General features: G+C 42.4%; 1 protein-coding gene across 10 annotated transcripts in view; it reads left to right on the top strand.

Annotated features, from left to right (window-relative positions):
• The window catches only part of LOC133418480 (neurexin-3b-like), a 303,186-nt gene that overhangs the window by 59,305 nt on the left and 227,768 nt on the right, over window positions 1-16,113 (top strand). For 9 of the 10 annotated variants that reach the window (XR_009770446.1, XR_009770445.1, XM_061707181.1 and 6 more), the window contains exons 4-6: window positions 8,300-8,601; window positions 9,952-9,975; window positions 11,613-11,774. Coding sequence is in view for 8 of the 10 variants with exons in the window: in XM_061707181.1 (XP_061563165.1) it covers window positions 8,300-8,601; window positions 9,952-9,975; window positions 11,613-11,774 (488 nt within the window). In the remaining 2 variants the exon portion in view is untranslated. The remainder of the gene's footprint in view (window positions 1-8,299; window positions 8,602-9,951; window positions 9,976-11,612; window positions 11,775-16,113) is intronic. The other variant, XM_061707178.1, reaches the window with a different exon arrangement.

Below are 16,113 nucleotides of genomic sequence, written 5' to 3'. Positions count from 1 at the left end.
AAATGATTTCTGGATAAACACATGAAATATCCCCAATCTGCTCTGCACATTTGAGATGTGTGAGTGTTTGTTTTCACAGTAATCACAAACTAAAATGACTGGAAAATGTAAATGATATCTTTAACATTTGGTGAGGTGAAGATGAAATGCTTTCATCCTTAAGGGGATACTTAAGTTTAGTCCCTCTTCTGAGGATAATGATGCCCTACTCTACTGGTGAGCAAAACACTGAACTTTAAGAGAACTATTGTTACTTCAAACCTCTGGCATCACAAAAAGTGCAGTTCCTTGAGTAACCACTAGGGACCGACTCCTTCCATCCATCCAGCCATTTCCTAAACCTACTTAATTCTGTACAGGGTGACAGGGGTTTGCTGGAGCTCTCCCGGGTCATTACAGGTGAAAGGCAGGGCTACACCCTGGACAGGTCGCCAGTCCATCGCAAGGCCACATATATACAAACAATCACACTCACACACTCTCACACACACCTGCAGGCAATTTAGAATCATCAATCAACCTAACATTTACAACATGACACCAAAAAAAGGGACAGGAGATGGTGAGTTTGATGTGCCTCATCCAGTAAAATTCTTTAATGCCACTAATGTGTTCATAATTCAAGGTAGCCTATAGATTTTTGAGTGACAGCTGCATTACAGTCTGTGGTGATAACGGCTCGCTGTCATCACCTTATCGACTTAGCACTCTCAGTGAACTTGCCTTCTGAGCTGTAACTAAAGACTGAAAAAAGCATGAACATTCTTATTTTGAAGTTAATAGGACTTGGTTTCCTGTTAAGTGTGCTAAGAGAGTGTCCTTCCCAGCTCTGGGTTGACCTGGGAAGGTCTAGGAACTAAGATTTGCTAGGCAGCAGACAGGAGCCACGTTCATCTACAGCGCTAACCAGATCATGCCCTAATGGGCTGCTCGTCCTGGTGAGCTCCTCTACGGGTTTGAATGGACCTTTCAGATTGACTAACGAACGGGATTGGTGGCCAACAGTCAACTACCTCCTAGCTCTGATGGAGCACAGGGACTCCCAGGTCACGGTCACCTAACAGAGCACCAGGGTCTGATGGATGGATGGATGGATGGATGGATGGATGGATGGATGGATGGATGGATGGATGGATGGATGGATGGATGGATGGATGGATGGATGGATGGATGGATGGATGGATGGATGGATGGATGGATGGATGGATGGATGGATGGATGGATGGATGGATGGATGGATGGATGGATGGATGGATGGATGGATTCGATGAGAATGAATGTAAGGTAACGCTACTTAGCATCATAGCTTAGCTGTTGTTGCAAACCAAGCTACGATAGTTATCTTGAGGTGACTGAGGTAAGGTGGGCATATTTCAGACAATTGTCAGGCTTGTTTGTTCTGCCGTATCTTTGAAAAACCTCTGCGTGGTGTAACAGAGAATTTGCATGTGACAAAATGAAATCAATAGATTTAATAGTGTAAAGGACCAATTGTCCTTATTTGGTCATTTCCTTATTTGGTTACTTCTTTTGTACAAATATTTATGATTTACATTATGTTCAGCCCCTGTCTTTAATTTAAAGGATGACATGAACTTTATTTTGAAAAGGACTTTTATTTTGAATTTTCAGACAGGATATCTTCTATCGCAGTTCCCGGTTTTTTGTTGGTTTTTTGCTTCTGCAGCTGCTGCGCGTGTGTACGTGCTTTGCTAAAAAGATGGAGATTAGCAACAGATTTTTGTTATAATGCCTCAGTTAGAGAGGGAAAAAAGTAATTTTATCAATGAACACGTTTGTAAATGTTTGTTTGAAGTGAGTGATGAAATGAATGTTTACTGAAGCTCTTACGGTGCGAAGGAACTTAATACACTCTTAAACATTTCTACCTAAGGACACTACAAATAGTTTTGTTTCAATAGTGAGTGATGCGATATGACCCAAATACCACGTTCATAAGAAACAACCATAATCTCGTCTGTGACACCGGATAACTCGCAAAATCTTAAACAGACATCACGGACATGGCCAAGGGTGAAAAAGTCCAACAGTGTTTGAAGCGTTTTTGTCTGAGAAGCCCCGAAGGAGACATTTGGGGTTTATATATTACGGTTGCTGTTGTTCTTAGACGCAACAATCCACAGAGCGCGTGAACATTTGCCCTCAAAATTCCACCCACACAAAAACACCCCTGATCATATGCTCAGTGTTGGGTAGTTATGATTTCAGATTGATGCGGTCTACAGGTTCCTCTGAGCAGGTACCGTTGCTCCCAACACACCTCACCCAAAGAAACTCTCATAAGACAGACGGATCAAGATGGTCAAGACTTAACCTAAGATTTCCAGAAATGAACAGCTGGGACCAAAAATCAATGTTTCTTTCAGCGTTCATTTGGCTTTATGAACACCAACACATAAGACTCACAGACTAGAATCGGCTTTAACCTTTCCAAGTCTGTTATTACGAGAAAAAATACAAACACAAAGAACAATGGTAGGGTTGTAGACATCATATTTAGCTGAAGGTAGCTGCTTTGCTTGTACTCAGTGTGCAGCGTTTTCCTCTCCAGCATAATGACTCACGCTCTGTCACGGTCGAGATGTTGCAGTCTTCCCTGTTTGCCCCATTTACCACCGCAGCCGTTCCTATGGCTTGAAGTTTGCTGGAGATTTTCTTAATTTACCTAATTCGGTGATGGTTTCTTAACTCCAAATGCCATGTTCTTTTTTTCAGTAGCACATCTTTCATTTCTTTGAAATGAGAGTCTTTCAATATTAATTTTATAAGCTTTTCACTGGGGGGTTTATGTTGGGGGAATGATGTACTGTGTGAGAAAATCAAATTAGAAAGTGTTGGATTCGCAGTGTTATGAGTGAGGTGAAAACTGAAAAAGAAGGATAGACATTTATTGGCATGTTATTAAGTTGGGTAAAACAGGATCACAAACCGGAGGAGCAGCTCTTCACTGCTTGTCTTAACACATTGTGTCACTTCGTTTCTCTGGAGAGCCATTGCTTCCCCGATATACCACTGGTGCTCTCCGGCTCTGGCTCCCTCCTATATTCCCTCTCACAGCCTCTGCATTATTTTTTTGCCGTCTTCTGTTTCCTCCGTGCCTCTCCTGTTTATGTTTGTATGCCTCTGTCTCCGTCTCCATCACTCTTTCTCATCCAGTCGGAGTACCGACATCAAAGGAAGCCGCTAACAGCTCGTCCACAACGTCTTCACAAGGTTACATGAAATACTAGATGAGAAAAGACGTGTCGGGGGACTATTCACTTTAACCTGAAGCTGTCCTGTGAAGGACATGTTCAGCACAGCTTTCACACAACCCAAATCATCTGTTAGGAAGCCTCTCAAACTGCATTGCCAATCTGTATTGTTGCGTTGTTGAGCCTGGTTGAATACAATTTTTGTATATAGGACATTGGTGGTAATTGGCCTGTAAAATATTAACATGTGACATATTCTTACAAATCCCCCACTAACACAAGCCTGTCTAAGAGAGACATCACCCAGGATGCTCCAAATTCATGTGACATGTAATGGATCACCATTGAGCTGAAAGCAGCACATATGAACAAGCTTAACCATGCTGGTTTAGCTGTGGAGGACCGTTCACACTAAGAACTGTAGAAGTATGTATAATGAGAATGATGAAAGCATCAATACTGCTGAACAATTATGTTCTGCGATGCAAAGCATGCCCTGCACCCTCCAGCTGTATCCTGGCTCCAGAACGAACTGTAATGACCTGCTGCTGCTGGTTTATTCTTGCAGGGGTGGGGGGTATGATGTCATGGGTTTCAGCTGAAAAAAGTGACAGGTTATAGACAGGATAATGGAAAACACTTGACTTCTAACCCAGATCACAATTGACCCTTTATCAAGCCCCGCCCCTCTCTCGTCCACTTCCAATGGAAAAATAGGGTTTTACATCACTTTATTTCTAATTATTGGACCAAAGAAAATCAACAGCAACTAGATATAAATAAGAAGGAACACTTCTGGTACCATGTAGTGAGTTTAAAAAAACAGAGGTTTTTGGCAAAAAACAAGATATTTTGATTAGTTTAGCTGATAGCACCGTGTAAAGGTTGAACTGCGAGTCTGGCTTTATCCAAAGCAGACGCTTTTCGTAATTTACTGTTGGTTTTGGGATGAAATGTATTCCTGTGATTTTCTCTGGGTAGCGGGTTTCACTTTTACAAGTGCCCCAAGCAGACCGCTTAATCATTTTAAGATGAATAAATAAACGCTTTTGCGTTGTAGCTATGGGTTGTAGCCTGCTGCCGAGCCAACTTTGTTTTTAAGATAATCTAAAAATAGCTGTAAAGGTTTTCGTATTTCAAAACTAAATTTGGTTTGTGCACCTTATTGATGCCTTTCACCGCTACGCTACCTCCCCTTACCCCCCTTCGTCTAATGCTAGCTTCCTCTGACTAGCACTCAGGACCAAGCCCCGGTCTTGAAAACTGGACTCATTCAAATCTAAGCTCAAGACCCAAGATCTTCAGAACTGCTTTTGATCTTTAATAATCTTTAACTCTTCTGTTTATATTTCCCTTACCACTTGTATTTTTGTGATCTTTTTTTGTTAAGTGTCTGAGTATTTTTTCAAAGTGCAACCTAATTAGAGCTAACATTATCGTTCTTGATGTGCATGACCGTTTACTTTCAAATCATGCAGTTTTCCCACTTTCTTTAGAAAAGGAGGGAGGGAAAATAATTTGTGGCATGAAGCCTTGCATGACATCTGTCCCTGAGGCTGTCTCACATAGAGCCGCAGCTAAAAGCGGAGCTACGCCTTCTAAAGTTAGGTTGCACATTTCCCCTCTTGTTTATCAGGAGATACAATGCAAACATGCATTTGATGTGTTGGATGTCATCACAGATTGACTTGACTCCACCAGAGAAGTCTCCTTGGGGCTTGACTGACCCCAGTGCACTAGTGAGGCCATGCAACTGTTGCATGTCTCCTGCAGTCTTAACCATACTCTTTTCTCCTATTAAACCCCTTCTGATATCCTCTTGCATATTTCAAGTGCTATCCCTGCCAGAGTGATAACAAACAGTGCTGTTCTGCAGGTGACAGCTCTCCGGGCTCAAAAGGCTCTTGAGCTCAGCCTGCTGAGACAGCTCCGGTGGCGTAGCTGTGTGTGGCCAGGACGAGCGGAAGAAAATGGGAGATGATAATGAGGGAGCTAATTGCTTCCAGTGGATTTTGAAATCGAACTCTAGCCCCCAGTGCTTGCTTTTGGCAGTGCACAAATGGAATATTGATGACTACGGCGAAAATAAGGGAAAACGACCCTGCTATGTGATCAATAATAAAGCCACAGATCTGTGATGCACATGTCTCAACTGGCAATACATTTTCCCCCGGACCGTATGGATCAGTATACACTTACCACACGTTTGGTATTGCTGAGGTTTGCAAATTTTGCATCATATCAATTTGCTCTATTATTCACAGTAACAATGTTTTATCAGAGGTTCTGCAGTTATTTTTGTAACTGCATCATAATAATTATCACACGGAGGTGAAATATTTCTAAAAGTGGGAACTCTTTACTTATTGTATTATATTTTTCTTACATGCATATGAAGTGCAATATACAGTGTGAAATGGTTCTGAATTTCGTTACTGCAAGTAATAATAAACATGAGGCGAGTGGATACTTCTTTGCCTTGAATCAACATTCTAGATAAGGATTCATTAATATTAAACTAAACCAATCATTTTTAGAAACTAAAAAATTAATTGAATTTAATTAAATGGAGTCAAACTGAATTCAAATGAGTAATACTTCCTCAAGATTAAATTATATTGCAGGAAAAAACAAGTTTTTTTACAAAAGAAAAACAAAACAAATACACAGATCAGCAAATAATAAAAGAAAGGAAACTTTAATACCCTGAACTGAAGAAGTGTTGGGTTTAAAACACTGTTTTGAAATGACAGTGATTTGTCCATAGTCTGTACCAACATGTTTGGTGTACTGCTGGCATCTTGGGGAACCCTCTCTTGGGTTTCAGTCCAATGATGCCAAAAGGATCGGCAGCAGAACCATAATCAACCAACTTTTACATACTTATACAACCATCTGTTTATAATAAATTGTATTTGACCTACATGTTTTCATCTGATTGCATCTTTAATCTTAAAAACTGGGTGCTTGTTCATGATGAATACACATTACACGCCCATCACCTGTGTTCTCCACCTGGTACTTATAGAAGATGTGAAACATCCTCCAGCAAAACACTGAAGGACCTGAGCTTTCCTGTGTAGTAGAATCTGCTCCAACCTCTTCCTTGTGTGTTCAGTTGAACAGTCATCAAATACCCTGCAGTACTCCACCACCTTGAATCCGTTTGTCCGGGTCTCCTAGAATCCATCATCAACTCTTTTTTCCATGCTCACATTTAAGAAGAAGTGATTGTTCTCACATCATGTCACAAATTGGTCCACCGCCTGTCTGTGCTCAGCCTCCTGCGCAGCACTGACACTCTCCATGACTGCAGAATCGGCTGGGTCTTTCTGCAGATGACAGTATCGAATTTTGCTGGAAGTCTGAGGAGTCAAAAGGAAACTGTGAACTGAAGTGTCCATGCAGCTCTTGTGTAGTGCTAACGGCCCTCTCATAAAGGCAATCCTTCCGTCTTACAAACTGTGGCGTTTTTGTCAGGTAGTCAATAATCAGACGTTGGAGATTTTTTTACCATCTCTGGAGTTTTCATTCTGGAGTTGTACCATTCAAGACCGGTTTTTCATGGATAAGGGGAGTTGCACACATGGTGAGAGAACACATGATCAAGTTTCTGTACTCTCTCTCAAAGAGTACGATGCTGCAAGACAACAACAAAAACGCTGTGACTCATTGACGCCTTTGTGTTTTTTCTCCAGTTTGTGTTCTTCTGTGACACAATAAAAACCTTTAGAAAAAGGGTTTTGGCAGATATAATAGAGCTCACATGTCACTTTTGAGTAATTCTACTAGTATTATCATTTTGCTTTAAGTGTCCAGCACAAATGTCCAAGAATAATGTTATGGGCATAATCAGTCTTCCTTATGCTGGCAATGTCTTTTCAAGTTCTTAGATTAGATGTAATAAGGATCCATGAATCAGCAGAAATGGGTTTTTTTATGTTTCTGTCCTTCAATGTACAGTAGATTCCTTTGTCTCTCCTTATAATGCCTTCTCAGTGGTAATAAAGGGTTTCTATTTATTCTCCTGGCACACGAATGAGGGATTTCACTGGGCCTTTGTTCCCTCCAGTACCGCTTTCTCTTTTCTCTGTATTGTTTGAAGACGTCAGTTCGACGCCAAAGGGAACATTTCTCCATGACCGAAATCAGCACCCCATCATCCCACAGCTTTAGTCCACTTCCTATTTGTTTCTCCTGCAGCGTTCATATTCTCATTTTCCTTCCATCTGTACGTCTGCCAGCTCCGCAACACTCCTCTCTCATGTTTACATATCGCCTGATCCAACACAACAAACGGAAACATTGCAGCTCGAAGGCTTTGGACTGTAGTTTTTTTTTTCTCTTTCTTTCGCCTGTCATGACTCGTCTGCGACAGCGTAGAGAGAAATCCAGGCACAAAGTGGACTGGTTGAAATATCTGGAAGGTGTTGAACGCTGTGTTCTGGGTGTAATATCCCGACATCGAACCACAGCGAACATCATGTTAGACGCTGTCAAGAAAGTGCCAATTATTTCATCACAGATCACAAGTTTAAAAAAAAAAAAACAACAACACTGTCACTCCTTCTGTTTCCCTTTTCACCAACCATGCAGCTTTGTGTTTTTGCTTTCATCCACAAGCTCCTTGTTTCCTTTCTTTCTTCTTTGTGGTGACGCAAAGAAAAATGGGCTCCAGTAGTCACTTTGTAACACGGGAGTGATGCAAAACTATAAGATCCGACTATGTTTGATTTACTATCAGTACAAAACAGCATTCCCACATAACAACTCCGGCTGTCTGTCTGTACATGAAACCTAAACCCGGAGTCATACCGATAGGATTTTATGATCTCGAGTGAATGATGGGATTATTGTAGCTGTAATTATGGAGAGCTGTGTGTTATGTGTGTGGGGGCGCTTGCTTGATGCAAGCACCAGTTCTTATATCTGCCGTGGCTGCCTCACAATCAGTGCTAAATCTAACACGATGCACGTGTCGTGTTAAGAAGTGCTTACAGTAGATGTGATTATGAGCGTCTCGCAGCAGGTGTCCTATAAGATTTAAATGGTAACATGTAGCTGTTTTCCTCTTGTGATTTCAGCAAGGGACGAGAACGTGGCCACCTTCCGCGGATCAGAGTACTTCTGCTACGACCTGTCGCAGAACCCCATCCAGAGCAGCAGCGACGAGATCACGCTGTCTTTCAAGACCTGGCAGCGCAACGGCCTCCTGCTCCACACGGGCAAATCCGCCGACTATGTCAACCTGGCTCTGAAAGATGGGGCAGTTTCCCTCGTCATCAATCTGGGTTCTGGGGCCTTCGAGGCCATAGTTGAACCAGTCAATGGAAAATTCAATGACAACGCCTGGCACGACATCAAAGTGACGCGCAACCTGAGACAGGTAATCGGGGGTAACGGTGATGCTCGGAGTTTGGAGGTCTTTCTCCTTCTGTTTTGTAGACAAGCTGCCTCCAAACGCTTTTGAGAGGAAGCTGGCATTCAGAAGGTCACCTTTTTGTGATTGGTTGTCATTCCATCACTGCAATTCAGAGACATTATTAATTATCGAAGCCATTATATTTTGGTTATCTTTACAGTGACATGAATTTGTTCTCATCTGTTCTCATTGGCTTCTTTCTCTCACGTTGAATGAACAGTTAATAAAGACAGTGTAAAGCAGTTCAGCAGCCGCTGAATGGTATTCAAATTTCTCCTTTGCAGGGTGTGAGTTCCCTTTCTATTAGCCTGGCACTAAACACAAGCTGTTTGTGTTTTCAGTTTAAAGTTATCTGCTAATGGTATTTCGCTTTAGACTAATATTCCGTGCTGTTGCTGTCTCCCTGCCCGTAGCGAATGATGGGGTAGCATAACGGCTTCAACGCTAGCCAAGAGAGTATTTGTGAACCATCCACTAACTCTTTGTTACTTTACAGATATTGTTCCTTATCGAGAATTAGCTTGTACATTATGGCTCAGTGGAGCCAGGATGTATCAGTAGAAGCTTTAATGACAGCAAATAACCAATAAAACCCGGTGGTGCATGGAATTAATTCGAGCTACAGCATGTGGGGCCGTTCATTGTCTCAGTCGACCTTTAGTTTGTCAGGTGAGACAGCATTTTAGCGCTGGTGTCAGAGCAGCACAACAAGTAAGTGCGTATTTTCTGACCCTCCTTGACAGCTATCCGCTGTCCCTTAGGTTAGTAAATTGTAACAGCAGAAATTCCTTACAGGTTATCATGCAGTGTAGTGGGTTAAAAGCCAAGATCCAAGGCTGGTTGCCTGCTTTCCTCTTTCCCTCTACAGATCTGTCTTTCTTTCGCTGTCATTACCTTTCCTCTTTGAAAGGCACACTTTGTTAGACGGAGCGAGGAAAAACACTACGGGATTTGTTGGAATTCAAGCTGTCCTATGCAAATTTTCACCTGGACGTATCTGTCAGGACTTCATTTTACCTTCTTCTTCTTCTTCCAGGAGGGTGAAGTAGAAAATTTGCCTAGGATGGCGCAAGGGTAGCTAAATACCGATCTCTGACAAATCGTGTAGCGTTTACTCACTGTTACTCTAACTCATCCATGAAAAGCATCATTATTTTTTACTACTAACCAATATCTAACCAACTAATGTACTAACTAACTAACATCCTAATTCTTCATCATTGCTTTTGTTTTTTTGTTTTCTGTCCATCCTTATTAACAACCTTTTTTGTTCACTATTCTGTTGATTTCCTTTCTTCCCCTTTTTCTGGAAAGCAATCAGGCATTGGACACGCTATGGTAAACAAACTACATTGTCTGGTAGATATCATTCTTATTGTCTTTTTTTTGGGTTTGCCGTGTGTCCCCTCCCCCTCTCTTCTTTTATTCGTTCTCTTTGAGTTTCATCCTAGACACTCTTATCAAAAAATGAGGAGATGGGTTTGTATTACCAGGCAATTCTTTCTTCGCTTCCTCTCAATTTCTTCCCTGACCTGCCAACAACCTTCTTCTTTACCCCACAATCCCCATCCTGTTCTTTTCACTTTGGCTTTACTTCTTCTTTTTTTTGTTTCCTCCACATTAATGCAGATTTCCAACAAGTTAAAAAATAAAAGCAAAAAAATTTACTACTTTGCCTTTGTCAAGGCAAACTTATTTTTTTATTTTATTTTTTTTATTTTTTTCCACACAAAATAGTCCCCATTTTTTGTGAGGACTGTCGTCCAAAACTGACAGAAGCTTGCCACAATCCCTAAGAAGGTGACCTCGACACCGAGCCCTAAAAGAGAAGCTACCACCAAAATGGCAACCCCAGGCCTTAATTGCGGGAGCTCTGACAGTTGTTTTCAACTCACTATGGTGCATGGCATGCCCACATCTCATGAAACTGTCACATCCCAAACTCATAACCTCAGTCCCGTCATCCAGAATAACCACTAACACTAATCCATTCACTCACCTTCCACCTATCAACATTTCATTCACTTTGCCTTCCCCTGTGTGTTTTATTTTCTTGTAGCATGCTGGTGAAAGTGGTGTTGTGTGTTTGTGCCAACCTTGATACCCTCCGGGCCCCATGTGCACACATTTGCAAGAATAAGCTTAACTGATCAACGATTATTGGTCCGGTGCAATGACAAGCCGCTGCGAGCGCGACCGCTTATCCAAACCTGATCAGAGATCAGCAGCAGCTGTTCTGAGGATGTGTTCAAACATGAGCCCTGGTCTTGATCGTGCATGTCTGTGTCCCGTGACGCATGCTCCAGATACGATTGGAGCCATTGATCCACTTACTCCATTACATGTCCAGTCGTTTATGTGTTTAATTTGCCCTCTAACAATAATGCCCTTGGCTTGCACATTGTTGTGGTGTGAAAAGCCTCCCTTTGTTTTGCATGTGAGTGGATATATAGATGTCCGGAAGAGAGGAGAGAGGGCGAGGCTGTTGGTGCGAGAGAGATGTATGAGTGTGTGGTTCACATACATGTACTGTATATGTGTGTGTCTGCAGTAACAGATGAAAACCCCGAAACCTAAGACAAGTGGATTCAATTTGTCCTTGGTTTGAACATTGTACTAACCCTCCTCCCAACCTGAAGTTTCTGAATCAAACCCAGGATCCATTCTCTCTTTCCCCCATCAAAGATAAAGAAAATATGCCTCTTCCATATTTTCTTTACCTGTCCTGTGAACCCCTTTGGCAAAAACTCCATTAACAAAATCCAAACGCTGTCTGGTCCAAAACAACCGCTTCAAGGTATCAAACGATTCCGTCAAAGTTGAATTTAAACAACAAGAAAAAACAGTGGGGAATCAAAGTAGACACAAAGTTCATTCGAATGCAGACCAAGGAGGGAAGTCTGTTTGAAATGCAGCACAGGGTCGAATCCTAGTGTGTAATAGCTTGGCTTTGGCTATGTGTTACCCTCCGACAGGTGACGATCTCCGTTGATGGGATCCTCACCACCACCGGCTACACCCAGGAGGACTACACCATGCTGGGCTCTGATGACTTCTTCTATGTGGGCGGGAGCCCCAGCACCGCTGACCTGCCAGGATCCCCAGTTAGCAACAATTTCATGGGCTGCCTCAGAGAGGTAGGAGAGGCTCCGCTGAATACAGATAAGACTACATTATTAGTGTGCTGCGCACGGTTTACTCGTTCTAGCTCGCTGGTTCTTCTCTGGAAATCCTACGCATGTTTCTGAACCCTCGCCGTCGTGCCGTGAATGGGACTCCTTTCCTAATGTTTATCTAATCAGTACGGTTGACTCTGGAAAAAGACGAAACAATAATCACCACACTTTCCCCGAAGGACATGTGGGAAAAGGGGGGATGGGGGTGGGAAGGGGTGAAATTGAATTATCAAATAAAGCAGCTGACTTGGCAGAGGAAGTATCAAACTTTCAATATTCCCTCACTAAATCTATTTCATGACGCTCACGCTGGTTTGTGTATGAGAAAGTATTCCAAAATTGCTTCTGTCACGTGTAATTTGCAGCGTCGGCTTGAGTGTGCTGCTCAAACGCCTCCCGACGGGCAGCGACTGGAAATAAATATTTGGCTTGTGATGAAATGGGTGGAAAAGTGTGCTTGTTTGGGGACATTTGCAATATATGTGCCAGCTCTTTGGGCTCGTGAGTAGAGGCAACAAAAATCTTAAGTACCAGGTTATTTGAGTTTTGCTCGCCCATATTTAACAATGTAGTGAAGAGAGGGCTTGTGGTCTTACAAAGCTGTAAGAAAAGACCTTAACAACCACTGTGTGCTACTTGGGACTCTGCAAGGGCCTGTCTATGCTTATGTCATGTTACATTGTATATAGTTAGTATTTTGTTAGTTTTAATGTGGACCAGTTGTGTTTTTAATATCAGAATATTAAACACAGTGGCATTAGGTTGCATAAATAGGAATTTGTTTTTATGGAAATGGCAGCCTCCAACTTAGACACTTGCGAGGCTCTCAGGGAATTGTTGACAGCATTTGCTCTCGGGGCAGATCACAGAACACCATCCCACATGGTACCAGGATAAACAACCGCGGCATCATGCCAATGGGAATGCGGTGGGAGTGACGAGAGATAATCATACCACGACAGGTTTATGTAAAGTTTCTTCCTGTCTGTAGTAATATGTTTTTACTAACTTGCATTCTCGCTGACATTTTTTTCATTTTATTTGAGTTATTTGTAGGTTTTCTGCATTAGTACACAGCAGCGTCCCACGCAGACCCTTGTTTGCCCTCTTCTCCTGGTTTTACTCCCCCATCACAATCCTTTCAATTTTGTCAAAAGCCCGTTAAGTCTATTGATCTGCTGGCAGGCTCAGAGGGCATCTATCCAACACACACAGAGACACACACTCGCACAGACACACATGCTTAGGTTTGGGGTGTGTCAAGGGAAAGTCACCTTGTCCACATTGTTGTGGGATTTGACGGAGAAGCTCAGACTGCTGTTCCTCCAGTCATCACCCTGATCTACCCTCGGACCTCTATGACCCTGGACTGGGTCTCTCCGAAGACACAGCCTTGTCTGCAGTCAAGCGCTGACCCAGATATGTCTGCGGCACTTCTTATGCCTCCATTATCAAATACATAACACATCCTGACTTTTCTAACCTGACCTAAATACTTGCCGGATTTTCAGCACCCAAAAAAAAAAGCACAAAACTTCACAAAATGACTAAAAACAAACAAAGGATTAGACTGAAAAATGCCCCCACTCTAGTGTTTGTACTAATTATAGCTGAACAAATACATTATTGGTCCGTTTGGGATAATGATCAAGACCACTGTTTGGTTGTTTATCCAGTCATGGAAATGCACGAGGCGCAGATGAACAGTTGGGTCGGTCTTTTGGGTCAATTGGGTCAAACTTACAATCAAAGTAATAGGTTTTTGACTGTGCTGAACAAATGAACCCAGCTCTCTAAAAATCTGCTTCACAAGAGTGGCATAGTTGTTTGAATTTGAATCCCTCTCTGATGTGCTGGTTTCTTCCCAATGATTAATCAAAGATGTTTACTGTTCTGCTTACGGATGCACAGTGCATCCTCACACAGGAGCCCAACTAATCCTTACTTGAGCTTTCTCACCAATGCTCGAACAAAATCGAATTTAAATAAATTAATTAAAAAAATATAGGCACAAATTATAACCCCAGTAGGATCCAGATTTTCTCCTATCTGGCAGGTTCGCCGAAGTCTAACTTGTTAAATTTATTCTATAAGGGGAAAAAGCTTTTATTAGTTGTGCAAATGCTGGCGTGCAACAAAATACATTATTTCATTTTTGAAATTCACTGATTAATGTCTAAAATAGTTTATCATAATGCTAAAGCACATTAAAAGATTCCTCTGGTGTAATAAACTGGTTTATTGTAGAAAAACACGCACCGACTGTGATAGGTAAAGATTTGATTTCAAAATGCCTCCAGCTGGATTGATTGACTGGTTTTGAATCAATAGACGTCAAAGCTCTGCAATAAACTACGAAACGCACGGTGTGGATGTTTTATATCAAAAACATCAGCAAGCAGTTGGTTGTTTTTGCAACCAGATGTTTCCTGTAATATAGAGTCTTCAGATTCCCTCCGAATTCGATATTCGCCTCCCTTCTAGCTGTGTTTTCCCCTCTTCCTGAGAGACATATCTGGCTCTTTAGCTGCTTAATATGCATCCGTGTTCATTAGTCCACCGCTAACTTTTCCTGCAGATGCAGAGGCAATCATAACTGTCATGTAATTCCAATATTATCTGAGCAAGCATGACTCAGGGGTTGGCTCTTGACTGCGAGCGCTACGTGGAGAGGATGTGCGGAGGCGCTTCACAGCCGTGTGGCTGAGTAGTGGTGGTGCTGTTTGATCTTCAAGTGTTCATCATATGTTGCTCCATTAAGCTGACATTATGCTGGCTGCTACCCAGCACCGTCAAAATTGCTCACAACAGGCCGTGTGATCTCAACCTCATGCCTTTATTCATTTACTACATCTGTTTGATCCTTTCAGGCCCACATTCTGCATCACTCCGTACTGTAGGTGTGTAGTCGAGCAGGCGAGCTGTCACCTACGTGTTCTCCCTGAGCTGAATATCTTTGTCTCTCTCTCTTTTTGCTCTCCTTCTCCATATGTATTCCTTCTTGCCTCCTCCACCTCTTCATTTGGATTATCAAGAGATAAAGATTAAATGAATCCTTTGGAGTTTGTCCTTTTCTTTTGTTTTTTTTAGATCAGAATGCATGACTTCTGCTTCTGTGTGTAATATCTGGCTGTAAAATTTACTAATACTTCCGAAGCACAGTGGTCTCCGTGCATCACTTTCAGCTCATGAATAAGATGGAGGCATGCGCTGCTACAGCGAGCAAATGCTTCCTTTACTCTGCTCCGACAACAAAAAGGATTCTGCGCACTGCCATTATAACCTTTTCTCTTGTTCAGTCCTCGCTGCGCTCATGTGCGCCTTAAGGCTACATGGGATGTCATCCATACACAACACAGACACAATGTCCCACCCACATTTGTGTTCTGCCTCATGGGATGCAGCATTTCACGTGACCCGATGCGCTCGTGGGCAGCCAGTCGCTTCCTTCTCCCAGCAGCCTGATATTTTCACCGCTATGCAGTCTGCGCTTTCTACAAACCCCTTCTCCCCCATTTAAGTTCTGAATCCATCAGGCCTCTCCTCCTGGCGTGGCGGGTACCCATGGCAGCATCGGCGGATGGCAACTCGTTGTCAGGCTGGTGGGGGTGGACGGGGCATGGCGCTGTGTCAGAACAGGAGGATGAAAGCGGGTGCGTTAATAAAAACAGATGCAGGTGAGGTGAACGCCGTTGGACATGGGACAGAAACAGAAAACCACACCGGTGACGGATGGAGATCAAGAGAGTGATGTGAAAAGAGCAGGACAAGATATAACACTTGGCCTTTCAGAGGAACGTTGTCGTCATCGGTTTGGTGTTAGTCGCCCCAGTATGATACACGGGGTGCTTGTCTCCCTTCTACACCCTGTGCAAATGTCACGCTGTCCTTTTAATTAATTTACGGTACATTTTTGACGGTCCCTGTTGAGGGCCATGCGGTGTTGGATGGGTTCAAAGCACAGACTTTAATAGAACACCTTCACTTTTCACCCTGGCAGCCCGACAGGCTCCGCTGGGACAACAGTAAACAACGGCCGTGCAGGTTTACGTTCTTGCAAATCTGTATTCAGAATCCCAGCTGCCTCGGAACCAAGCACTGGATAACAAATTATACTGATTCTTATTTTTCTTTCTTTAAAAAAAAAAAAAAGTGTCAAGAAATAAATGAGTATACTATGAATTAAAAGTGTCATTAAATAAATCAATATACTATTATAAAAATAGAAGTGTGTCATTAATTAAATAAAAAAAAAAGACATTTTCTTAATTTTTTTTGTATTTATGTACGTAACTATGAA

Source organism: Cololabis saira, chromosome 18 (genome assembly GCF_033807715.1).
Source record: "Cololabis saira isolate AMF1-May2022 chromosome 18, fColSai1.1, whole genome shotgun sequence".
In the NCBI taxonomy this organism is placed as follows: domain Eukaryota; kingdom Metazoa; phylum Chordata; class Actinopteri; order Beloniformes; family Belonidae; genus Cololabis; species Cololabis saira.
Note: the sequence above shows the minus strand (reverse complement) of the source record. Positions and strands in the feature narration are given on the sequence as shown.